The sequence below is a fragment of the Rhinopithecus bieti genome, unplaced genomic scaffold, assembly GCF_001698545.2.
Source record: "Rhinopithecus bieti isolate Rb0 unplaced genomic scaffold, ASM169854v2 scaffold_19546, whole genome shotgun sequence".
NCBI classification, from domain to species: domain Eukaryota; kingdom Metazoa; phylum Chordata; class Mammalia; order Primates; family Cercopithecidae; genus Rhinopithecus; species Rhinopithecus bieti.
In genome coordinates, this window is record NW_016809475.1 from 137,635 (window position 1) to 151,205 (window position 13,571).

At 39.2% G+C, this 13,571-nt stretch overlaps 1 protein-coding gene across 1 annotated transcript in view; it reads right to left on the bottom strand.

The window, feature by feature from the left end:
- The window catches only part of SP100 (SP100 nuclear body protein), a 121,930-nt gene that overhangs the window by 61,983 nt on the left and 46,376 nt on the right, over positions 1-13,571 (bottom strand). The window contains exons 15-17 of the mRNA XM_017889516.1: positions 13,336-13,419; positions 10,062-10,178; positions 9,055-9,108 (exon numbers count right to left, since the gene is read on the bottom strand). Coding sequence (XP_017745005.1) covers positions 9,055-9,108; positions 10,062-10,178; positions 13,336-13,419 — 255 coding nt within the window. The remainder of the gene's footprint in view (positions 1-9,054; positions 9,109-10,061; positions 10,179-13,335; positions 13,420-13,571) is intronic.

The window sequence follows — 13,571 nt, forward strand, 5'->3', positions numbered from 1 at the left end:
GTAAGGCCTCTCCATGGAGGAGACACTTGAACTGAAACATGAATAAGAAGAAACCATTCCTACCAGGTAAAAGCATCTTATGTAGAGTCAACATGAAGTGCAAGGGTTCTGAGGCTGAACACTGCTTGGTTTATTCAAGGAAGGCCAGAGTAGCAAGTGACGAGGGAATCATAAAGGATGAGATTTAAGAGCTGATCAGGGGCAGCCTGTGTAATGCTTCATAGGCATGGCAAGACGTTTACTTTTTTTTTCTAGGTTCAACTGGAAAGTTTTCTAGGTTCAACTGGAAACCACTGAAAGTGTATAGCAGTTGGGTGGTCAGCTGTTGAATGGAGAATAGATTCTAGTGGGCAAGAATGAAAGCAGAGAGACCAGTTAGGAGGACTCTGTGGTATTCCACATGCAAGACAATAGGGCTTGGGCTGGGGCAGTGGCAGGGGAGATAAAGAATGGACAAATCTGATATATAGTCTTGGAACTTGATGAGGGAGAGAGTGCGAGGGGTTAGGATAGGGGAAATCAAGCACATCTTCTACATTTTGGCTCAAACTTAGTAAATATAGTGCCATTTACTGAGATGAGGATTACTGATGAGGATGACAAGTTTGGGAATGAGAATCAAGAAATCTGTTTGACACATCAGATTTAAGACATCTGTTAGACTTCAAGTAGAAGTTTGGAGTATGAAGTTGAATTTATGACTTGGCAGTTGAGGAGAGAGAAAAGAAGAGAAATATAGTTGGTAGTCATTCACATATTGATAAAATTCAAAGAACAGGACTGGATGCAATTCCTAGGGAGAGAGTATAGAGACAAGGAAAGCACTCAGGTCCAATCCATGGGGCACTCCAATATGTAGACATGAGGAAGCCACGAAGGGGCCACTACCACCACCACCACCACCGCCACCAATACCACCAATAATACTACCACTATCCACACTACCACCAACATCACCAGCAAGGAGCTCTTAGCCAGTAGAAGATTGGGGTCTTCCAGAAGACAAGAGAAGAGAATGCATCCATCCACATGGTCCAAAGGAGACCACCTTCTCCCAGTTCACTCACCTGATCACAGTCATGCCAATACCTGCCAGGTGTTAGGAGGCAAAGGGCAGCCAACAACTCCCAGTCGGAAAGGCCATGAGCAGGCAATCACTGCAGGCCATTCTCAGACAAGCCACACCAGCTCGATCTCTTTGACTGGAGGAACCAGCTTTTGGGAACAGATCTTTTCAGGCCTGAGGCCTCAGGCTCCTGGCAGGAGATTTGCCTCCCCTTCCACCATTGCTCTCTACACCTGCTGTCTACCCCTGCCTCATCTGTGAAGNTGCCACACTAAAAAAAAATCAATTCCAAAAGAATTAAATATCCAAATGAGAAAAGAAATAAGAATGTCTCCACCTAATATTCCCAAAAGCAAATCTTGAGATAGGGTTTTGTTTTCAGTAGGTTTATTTTTGAAGTAATCACAAGGATTAGGAGTGAGGAACTAGGAAGAGGGAAAGGCTGAGAAGGGAAGCCAACTGGGCTGGTCACCAGTGTGGTCAACTGAGCCTCACTCTTACTGGGGACTCTCTGAAGAACTATAATGAATGATCCTCAGGCTGCCCATCTTAGGAATGGAAGCGAGAGTATTTATTCACTGGATCTGACTTTATTGGTCAAGATGTTCAATGAAGTAAGAAAAATATGAAAATATCTTGGTAACCTGAGATTAGGGCAAGATTTCTTAAACAAGATTAGGAAACATAATTATAAAGGATAATACAGACCAATTACACAAGGATAAAATATTCTGTATATCAAAAACTTACAATCAAGTGAAAAGACAGTTCAAAAGGTGATATCAAAGAAGCTGGGGGAGTTTTTAAGAAATGGAGATCAGGTAAGGCCTCTCCATGGAGGAGACACTTGAACTGAAACATGAATAAGAAGAAACCATTCCTACCAGGTAAAAGCATCTTATGTAGAGTCAACATGAAGTGCAAGGGTTCTGAGGCTGAACACTGCTTGGTTTATTCAAGGAAGGCCAGAGTAGCAAGTGACGAGGGAATCATAAAGGATGAGATTTAAGAGCTGATCAGGGGCAGCCTGTGTAATGCTTCATAGGCATGGCAAGACGTTTACTTTTTTTTTCTAGGTTCAACTGGAAAGTTTTCTAGGTTCAACTGGAAACCACTGAAAGTGTATAGCAGTTGGGTGGTCAGCTGTTGAATGGAGAATAGATTCTAGTGGGCAAGAATGAAAGCAGAGAGACCAGTTAGGAGGACTCTGTGGTATTCCACATGCAAGACAATAGGGCTTGGGCTGGGGCAGTGGCAGGGGAGATAAAGAATGGACAAATCTGATATATAGTCTTGGAACTTGATGAGGGAGAGAGTGCGAGGGGTTAGGATAGGGGGAAATCAAGCACATCTTCTACATTTTTGGCTCAAACTTAGTAAATATAGTGCCATTTACTGAGATGAGGATTACTGATGAGGATGACAAGTTTGGGAATGAGAATCAAGAAATCTGTTTGACACATCAGATTTAAGACATCTGTTAGACTTCAAGTAGAAGTTTGGAGTATGAAGTTGAATTTATGACTTGGCAGTTGAGGAGAGAGAAAAGAAGAGAAATATAGTTGGTAGTCATTCACATATTGATAAAATTCAAAGAACAGGACTGGATGCAATTCCTAGGGAGAGAGTATAGAGACAAGGAAAGCACTCAGGTCCAATCCATGGGGCACTCCAATATGTAGACATGAGGAAGCCACGAAGGGGCCACTACCACCACCACCACCACCGCCACCAATACCACCAATAATACTACCACTATCCACACTACCACCAACATCACCAGCAAGGAGCTCTTAGCCAGTAGAAGATTGGGGTCTTCCAGAAGACAAGAGAAGAGAATGCATCCATCCACATGGTCCAAAGGAGACCACCTTCTCCCAGTTCACTCACCTGATCACAGTCATGCCAATACCTGCCAGGTGTTAGGAGGCAAAGGGCAGCCAACAACTCCCAGTCGGAAAGGCCATGAGCAGGCAATCACTGCAGGCCATTCTCAGACAAGCCACACCAGCTCGATCTCTTTGACTGGAGGAACCAGCTTTTTGGGAACAGATCTTTTCAGGCCTGAGGCCTCAGGCTCCTGGCAGGAGATTTGCCTCCCCTTCCACCATTGCTCTCTACACCTGCTGTCTACCCCCTGCCTCATCTGTGAAGACAGCAGGACATTCACCCTTGGCCAATCTGTATAGTCCTCCTAGGGAGAAGCCCAGCTGCCTCCTGAGAACATGTAGTCTCGAAGCAGCACTGGAATTCCTATTTTACTCCAATAGTGATGGACAGTTTTGAAGCCCATTTGTACGTCCTAACCCAAAACATGTACCCTGAAGGAAGACGGAGTCTTTAGTACAGCTGTGGTCTAATTTACAAGGAAAGAAAGGTTGTGGGAGGGTTGGGAGTGTGAAATAGATAAGTAGAACAATAAAAAGGGAAGCGTGATGAGATCCATAGGATGAGGTCTGGTAAATGGAAGTGGTATAAATAAAGGCCATCCGTATTTTGAGATAAAATAAAATGCAGAAAGTATTTTAATGATGCTAAGAATAATAATTAGCCTATAAACAGTAGCAATGCCTGTAAAATATTATACAAGATGCAGTGTTAAAAGAAAGACACCATCAGCATCCTCACCTAAATACTGAACTGACTTCACTTTATATATTTAGGTGAAGACAAGACGAAAGGAAATCTTAAAATAAAATGATATGGGATCTGGAGCTCATTCAGAATGGAGAATGGGAGAGCTGTAGTTGAAAAATCTATATGCATCCTAGGCCGGGTACGGTGGCTCACGCCTATAATCCCAGCACTTTGGAAAGCCAAAGTAGGTGGATCGCCTGAGGTCAGGAGTTCGAGAACAGCCTAACCAATATGGTGAAACCACATCTCTACTAAAAATACAAAAATTAGCCAGGTATGGTGATGGACGTCCACCTGTAATCGTAGCTACTCAGGAGGTTGAGATGGGAGAATTGCTTGAACCCGGGAGGCAGAGGTTGCAGTGAGCCGAGGTTGCACCTCTGCACTCTGGCCTGGGTAACAGAGCTGGACTCCATTTCAAACAAAAAAACAAAACAAAAAAATCTCTATGCATCCTATTTCACTGTTTTTAGGTGAAATTCATTTCAGGCACCTCTGTTTTTCCCAGTAACATTGAGCTCCATGGGCTTACATTTCTTATAAGGCTAGCTAATGAATTCCACAGACTAGATTTTAAACATGTAAGACTTCATTACTAACAAAAGAAATTGCTGAAGAAGATGAAAGGAAAGGCCCCTCAACCATAGTTGTGGAAGGAGAGAGAACATTCTGCACCACAACACTAACATAAAGAATCTGATTTGACGAAGTGTTAAATTGAGAAATTTCAAAGGAAGATCAGTCTTACTCTCTCGCAAAATATGGAAGTGTGTCTTTTCATAATCGTTACTGATTTGTTCTGTTCTATGTTAACATAAACTTGTCCTTAGGAGAGCTATTTGAAGAGGTCTTGTAATAATCCCACAAAATAGAAAATTATTGCCACTTCTCATGAAACCAATTTCCAAAGAAACCTGTAATTCTGATTGATTGTTTTATTTGATAATTTTTGGGCCTGGCTATAATATTTTAAGTGGTATCTGGATCCCTAAACTGTATAAATGCTTGTAAAATTTTATATTAACTCAGTGGCATTCTGATTCTCTCATATGCAAGTAGGTAATAAATTGACTACAGGTTTCCTTTTAAATAAAGATTTTGAGAATCTTGTCTCATTTAAATTCACTCCAGTTATTATGTAATAGAAAAAAAGATATTCATAGTAATACATAAATTTATACAACGTATAAAACTTTTTTAAAATGCCAGAATTGTATAAAAAATTTTTTTAGTGGAAGAACATTACATAAGACATGAATAAAAGAGTTTTAAAGTCTCTGTTCTTCCCGAATTAACCTTCAAATTCAATGCTTTTTTTTTTTTTTTTTTTTTTTTTTTTTTTGAGACAGGGTCTTGTTCTGTCACCCAGGCTGGGGTGCAGTGGTGCAGTCTCGGCTCACTGCAACCTCTGCCTCCCACGTTCAAGCGATCCTCCTGCCTCAGCTCCTGAGAAACTGGGATTACAGGCGTAANATATTCATAGTAATACATAAATTTATACAACGTATAAAACTTTTTTAAAATGCCAGAATTGTATAAAAAAATTTTTTAGTGGAAGAACATTACATAAGACATGAATAAAAGAGTTTTAAAGTCTCTTTTTTTCCCCTAATAACCTTAAAATTTACCGGTTTTTTTTTTTTTTTTTTTTTTTTTTGAGACAGGGTCTTGTTCTGTCACCCAGGCTGGGGTGCAGTGGTGCAGTCTCGGCTCACTGCAACCTCTGCCTCCCACGTTCAAGCGATCCTCCTGCCTCAGCCTCCTGAGAAACTGGGATTACAGGCGTAAGCCACTATGCCTAGCCGGTTCAATGTATTTCTAATCAGAGCTTTCAGTGGACTTGGGAAGGAGTTGAGAGAGATCTTCTTGAGTTCATTCTAAAATTCACCCCCAATGAGGCATCAGGATGGTTCTGCCTCTGAGCTCTTCTTTCTTTTCTGTAGTCCCTTCAAATACAAAAGAAGAACATAGAATACAGACAGGTAAAGGCACTGTGTAATCAAAGTGGTGATTCAAATCACCATGCCATAATGTGGAGAGTATTTTTTAAATTCCCACTTCAGTTACACAGAAAGGCAAACCCCATGTAGATTATATATGTAAACATTAAAAATGATCAGTTATATCAAACTTCTAGAATCAAATATAGAATAATATTTTTAAAATATTGAGGAAGAAATTGTTGTTGTAAATAAGATATGGAACCCAAGAACCAGTTAGAAAAAGGCTGACAAATTTGACTACATAAAAATTTAAAACTACTCTAGGACAAAAGATTCCCTTAACAAATCTAAAAGAAAAACAACAAATGGACAAAATACTAGCAACACATATGACCAAGATTTAATATATATAACATATAAGATTTCTATATTCATTCAGAATAATAAGAAAAACACCATGACATGAAACACTGAGAGGGCCGGGCGCAGTGGCTCAGGTCACACCTGTAATCCCAGCACTTTGGGAGGTTGAGGTGGGCGGATCACAAGGTCAGGAGATCGAGACTATCCTGGCTAACACAATGAAACCTCGACTCTACTAAAAATACAAAAAAATTAGCCAGGCGTGGTGGTGGGCACCTGTAGTCCCAGCTACTCGGGAGGCTGAGACAGGAGAATGGCGTGAACCCAGGAGGTGGAGCTTGCAGTGAGCCGAGATCGCACCACTCCACTCCAGCCTGAGCAACAGTGCAAGACTCCATCTCAAACACACACACACACACACACACACACGCGCGCGCACACACACACACACACACACAAACAGAGCATTCTCTGACAAAGAGTTGTACAAAGAAGAAACAGAAATGATCAATAATAAATGAAAAATTCCTGACCACACTAAAAATGAAAACCATGCACATTAAAGCAGCCCTGAAATAAGACTTTTATATTTCAATTAAATATGTTTTGTTGTCCAGGTATATTAGTTTAAAAAGCAAGAAAGGACAAGTATGTACAGAATTACTTATTTAAATAAATAAAACTATATTCCAAAATGTGTTAATACATGCATAGTAAAATTCTGGAAAGATAGACACCAATGTTCACAAGAACATCTATTTTAAAATCAGAATAAAAGCAAGATGAAGACAGAATAAAAGCAACATGAGCATTTAAAAAAAATAAATTGCTACCTTAAAAGGCATTCAGGTTTTATCTTATGAAAGGTGTAGAAAAAATGCTCCTGGAACTGACAAACAAATTTAGTAAAGTTTCAGAATATAAAATCTATGCATAAAAATCAGTGGCGTCTTTATACAATAAAAACGTTCTAGCTGAGAATCAAATGAAGAGCACAGTCCCATTTACAATAGCCACAAAGAAAATGAGATCCCTAGGAATTCATCCAGCCAAGGAGGTGAAAGATGTCTACAAGAAGAACTACAAAACACTGCTGAAATAAATCAGAGATGACACAAATAAATAGAAAATTTTTCCATGCTCATGGATTGGAAGAATCAATATAGTTTGAATGAATCTACTGTTTAAACCAATTTACAGATTCAACACTATCCTTATCAAAATAAAAGCATCATTCTTACAGAATTAGAAAAATCTATTCTAAAACTCAGTTGGAACCATAAAAGAGCCTGAATAGACAAAGCAATTGTAAACAAAAAGAACAAAGTTAGAGGCATCACATTGTTTGACTTCTAACTATACTATAAGGCTACAGAAATCAAAATAGCATGGTACTGGTACAAAAACAGACACATAGACCAGTGGAACAGAACAGAGAACTCAGAAACAAACCTGCTCACCTACAACCATCTGATCTTCAACAAAAATAAGCAATGGGAAATGGATTGTCTATTCAATAAATGATGCTGGAATAACTGGTTAGACATATGAAGAAAAATGAAACTGGACCCATACTTCTCATCCTATACAAAAATTAACTCAAGATGGATTAAAGATTTAAATGTAAGACCTAAAACTATGAAAATCCTAGAATAAACCTAGGAAATACCCTTCCTGATACAGGCTTTGGCAAAGAATTTATGGCTAAGTCTCCAAAAGCAGTTGCAACTAAAACAAAAATTGACAAGTGGGACCTAATTAAACTAAATAGCTTCTGCACAACAAAAGAAATTACCAAAAGAGCAAACAGACAGTCTTCAGAATGGGAGAAAATTTTTGCAACTGTGCACATAACAAAGATCTGATATCCAGAATCTATAAGGAACTTAAACAAACCAACAAGCAAAAAACAAAAAAATGCAATTAAAAAAATGGGCAAAGGACATGAACAGACACTTCTTAAAAGAAGACATAGAAGTCACCAAACATGAAAAAAATGCCCAACATCACTAATCATCAGATAAATGCAAATCAAAACCACAATGAGATACCATTTCACACTACTCAGAGTGGCTATTATTAAAAAATCAAGAAAATTACAGATGCTGGCGAGGTTGTGGAGGAAAAGGAATGCTTATACACTGTTGATGGGAGTGTAAAATTAGTTCAACCATTGTGGAAGACAGTGTGGAGACTCCTCAAAGACCTACAGACAGAAATGCCATTCTACTCAGCAATCCTACCACGTTTAGGTATATACCCAAAGGAAAATAATTTGTTCTATCAAAAAGATACATGCACTCATATGTTCCTTATAGTGCTATTCACAACAACAAAGACATAGAACCAATCTAGTTGCCCATCAACAGTGAACTGGATAAACAAAATGTGGCACACATATACACCATAAAATACTATGCAGTCATGAAAAGAATGGACACAGGAAGGGGAACATCACACACCGGGGTCTGTTGTGGGGTGGAGGGAGTGGAGAGGGATAGCATTAGGAGATAGAGTTAATGGGTGCAGCACACCAACATGGCACACATATACATATGTAACAAACCTGCACGTTGTGCACATGTACCCTAGAACTTAGAGTATAATTAAAAAGAAAACAAAAAAGAATGACATCATGCCCTTTGCAGCAACATGGATGGAGCTGGAGGCATTATCCTAAGCAACCTAATGAAAGAACAGAAAACCAAATACTGCATGTTCTTACTTATAAGTGAGAGCTAAACATTGAATACACATAAATGTGAAGATGGGAACGAGAGACACTGGGAACCACTAGATGGGGGAGGGGAGAAGGTGGCATGGGCTGAAGAACCATCTCTTGGGTACTATGCTTACTGTCTGGGTGATGGGGGTTTTGGGACCCCAAGCCTCAGCGTCACACAATTTACCCATGTAACAAACCTGCACATGTACCCTTTAATCTATAATAAAAGGTGAAAAAAGCAAATAATGATAATAAACCTTAGCATTAAAAAATAGTTCATTTGTAACATACAAATTAAGTAAATTCTTATTTATTCTTACTTCTTTTCCCACTGTGTTTTTCCAAAGTAGATTTGTTTTCAACATCCATGGTATCTAGAAAGTGACAGGTAGTGGTCAGAGAACTGTAATTTATAAGTAAAATTTATAAATCTTATGACAATTCACACTGCATGGAAGGCTTGTGTTTATAACAATATTCTGAGTAGAATTTATCTGTCTTCCTTCCAAAGGAAACAGACACTTTATTGATGTCTAAGGTCTTCCTGTAGTTCTCTGAGACTTTGAAACAGCTCTTCATTACTTTTATGCACCAATTTCCTCATTTATGAAACAGGGATAGCAACAGTTATCTTGTTCAACTTTAAAATTTTTATGAATATTAAATATGATCTTATTTACAAAAGTTAATAGGAAATCACTATATAAATCAATGACAGACAAGAAGATACCTTTCAAAACTATGTACTTTTAGATTAAAAGTAGGTATCTGAGTTTTTTTTTTTTTCCTGACAAGTAGCAGGACTATTTGTCTTTTTAGGCTTTCCAAAATTATGACAGTGACACTATTACCTGTGAGTGGAAGAACGAGTTTTTTTTTTCAAGAACAAGGGTGGAACTCACTTTATAAATTCAACACTTTACTATTGATATGCTAATATAGTGAGATACTGCTATGTTTACCAGTGTATTTTCTTTTACCTCCTAACCAAGAGAGCCCATTCTGTTAAATATGACTTTATAGTGATTTCTTGCCTCCCTGCAGTTCCCAAAAGGGTCAGGTTAAGCAAATGCAGAGAACAGGATTCTGGCATGCACTAAACCTGTTCTTTGTCACAGTCATCTCACAGTCAAGAGCAGGAGGAAACGGGGGCTATGATTTCAGACTTCTGAAATTCTGAAGCTTGGGGCTTGTGGGCCCACTTCCTGCTGGTGATCCAGAGACTGCCTGATGCTTTGCTTCAACTCTGATCACTTCCCACATCCCTACCCAGTGTCTGTGATATCCACTGAGCCACTTCCATCCCAAGACCTTAGGGTAGCCTTACCCATCGTATCAGATGCTTGACCACTTTCAGTCCTTGCTTCTTGGCTTCTTGGCACACCTTTTGGAAAACACATGACACAGCGGCACTTCTCATTTTCAGGTCCTTGTAGCTCTGATCCTAAATTGTGATTTGTAAACATTTTTATTTGTGCCCACTCCCCTCCAAGATTCTCCTTTCCCCCAACATTAGTGACTACCCACTCCCCACAGCTAAATTAAGGGATGGGCTCTACCTCCGAAATCTCTTTTTCTTTTGTGGTTCCTCACTGTATTTGTCCCTTCTGTTCATGAATAACCCTGAGAATTTCATCTTGAAATAAAGGGTCAATTAATAGTTGGTTTCAGTGGTGGAGAACACTGGAGGAGCAAAGGCTAGTTTTAGGGAAAAAGGTGGTGTGCTCAGTTTTGGAGGTGTTGACTTTGAAGGTCTTGAGTAACATCGAAGTGGTGAAGTCTAAGGCCTTCAGGACCTCCAACAGGAGCCTTCTGACACTTGGATAAAGAGTTTAGAAGACAGGGCTGGCTGGAGATACACATGTAGGAATCATGAGGTTGTGGGTGGTGACTGAAATCATAGGAGCGGATGAAATGCCTGGGTGAGGGCTTTGTAATCTGGGTGAGTCAGATAAAATTGCTTTTATCTCATGGTCATTTCAGATCCTACAATTTCTCCATCATTCTTTTCTCTCCCTTTTACACTTCCCCCTTCTCACCTCTATTTTTCTCTCATCTTTTAATTCTTTCTCTACATACTTCTCATTGTACCTAATTTTTTACGCCACTCCATTTATAACCCTTTGTATGTATCTCATTCCACCTGTTTTCCTGTTTATATTTCTAGATCTAGTTTCATTATTGAGGTGAACTTCTTTCTACTATCACTTCCTCCTTCTGTTCTCTCTTCTAGCTTTGTTTCTCTGAATGTTATCTTGATTTTTTTTTTTTTTTGAGATGGAGTCTCACTCTGTCACCCAGGCTGGAGTGCAGTGGTATAATCTCAGTTCACTGCAAGACTTGTCTCCCAGGTTCGTGTCATTCTCCTGCCTCAGCCTCCCAAGTACCTGGAGCTACAGGCATCCACCACCATGCCTGGCTAATCTGTTGTGTTGTTAGTAGAAACGGGGTTTCACCATGCTAGCCAGGATGGTCTCGATCTCCTGACCTCATGATCCACCCGCCTCGGCCTCCCAAAGTGCTGGGATTACAGGCGTGAGCCACCGTGCCCGGCCCTTATCTTGATCTTGACTGTTTTTGCAATTTCAATCTTTGTCTTTATCCCCATTTTCTTCATCTATATTCGTCTTTATCTCACAGGTTATTACTTTCATCACCAAATGCCTGCTGTTTGGACACTGACCACATAGCCATCTCTATTACCTTTGTCTGTTCCTTATGAGCTTTCTAACTTGCAAGGCTGTCAATCAATCACCAATTTTATTTTCGTGTTTCTGGTACAATTTCTGAGAAGTATCTTGAAAATTATCCCCCCTCCCCCTCAAAACCTGGAATATTTGAATTCCTTGTCCACTTAGAAAAACTTGAAGCTGACTCTTATATCTTTCCATTTGGTGACTCTTGCCTACCTTTCTCCACTCTTTCCCCTTACTTTATCCACTCAGTGTCTCCTCCCTCCATTCAGGAGCCCAGCTCTTCTTTTTCTTTTGGTTCCCTCAAACCTGTTGAACGCAGCCAGAGTCTGCGCACAAGTCTTTGTGTGTATGGTGTGTATGTGTGTGTGCGTGTGTTTTGGGGGAGAGGTAAGGAAAAGAAAAAAGAGCTTTTCCTCCATGCAAGTGGGAAAACAAAGGTAATTAATAATTAACATCATAATTGACTTCTCCATCATAAGCTAATGGGCTGCATCTCTTCTGACTCTCTTTCTGTATTCATTGGAGGAGCTTTAAATTCACAGGACAATGAAGATAAGCAAGGAAATAATAGACTATAGACAGTGACCAGGAAACCAGGGAACCTGTCTCAATGTGGTCATGCTGAACTATTTTCAGAGCTTAGATGAACTGACAAAAAAATACACCTACATCAATGAGTACACCTCATAGCCCTATTCTATCTGACCACACCTCATTCTCCTCACTTGTCATTTTTCTGCCCATTGCCCTGCTGCTATACATTTTTTCTCTATCTCTTTCATTCGGTGAGCTCATCTCCCTTTGATTTTTCTTGTCTCCTGTGTTGCTTTTTCTGTTTCATTCAATGATGTTCTGTTCTCCTTTATTTCTATGTTTATCCATTTTGCTTCTATCTTTCTAGGTATTTTGTATATTATATAGCTGGCTCCATTCCTATTCTGTCTCTTTGTGATTTTAATTTTTCCCTCCCCATAAAGATTATATGTATTAACCTATATATATACACACACACACGTGTGTGTGTGTGTTTATGTATGTATACATGTTATATGTAACAAATATATGCATGTGTACACACACACACACACACACACACATGCTCGTAGTTATTGCTAAATAAGCTTTCTGGCATCAGGCACTGATATAGTCTCCTGTGAATATTCTGAGTTCCTTGTGCATCTTCTTCGGACTTTGACTTAAATGACACAGCTCTTCTCCTCCTGTCTGTTACATACAACAGTCACCCACCACGAGACACCTGGGTTGCTAGTTTCTATTGTTTCTTTAGTTTTTTGGCCCTGATACTTCTGTACATGTATTTCCTCACCCCAAAATGGATATAGTAAGAGTTAGCCTATGTCTTAAAAATTCTGTGATGATAAAATAAGATCTTATTTGCCAAAATACATTGAAATAACACAATGTAATCCAATTACATGATGAAGGACATCTGCCAAAAACTATACTAATGTTTGAGAGTGTTCGATCTGAAGTTTTTATTTCTGTCTATAATTACATAGTAGGAACAGTTGTCTTTTGAGGCTTTACAATTACAAACGACATTGATGTCAACCCATTTATCACTATAAAAATCTAAGATCTTAGTGTTAATGGGAATGAGAGCAGGTTTTAAAAAAAAGGATACCACAAATTTGCTATTTATTTCTTCTACAACAGCAAAATATCATTACATACATTTAGTCAGTGAGACTCATTCTGTCAAACATGAGTTTATCATAATTTCCTGCCTCTTTCCATTTTCTAAAATGCAGAAAAGAGTTCCCAGATGAACTGGACACAAGGCAGTCAAGGTGCTCAGAATAAAAAGCATCTGGAAACAGCAGCTTTTAATTCAGATTCCTGACATTCTGCAGGGCCAAGTCTTGGCATCCTAATCTTCTTTACCTGACCCACGTCTTAGGGATGAGCTGCAGGTTTCCTGAAGTTCTTCTCCATTACTCAGCTCTGAAAAGTCACAGCTGCTGAAACCTGCAGAAAAAAAAAATTCCTTAACAGTCTTAGTCTGAGTCTTAGGGAATTTTCTAAAAGAAAATTCTTTAAAAAGAATTTAAATTCTTTAAAAAAGTCGGCAGGGAATTCTTTAAAAGAAAAACTGAACAAGAGAAGCTTGTGTAGGAGGG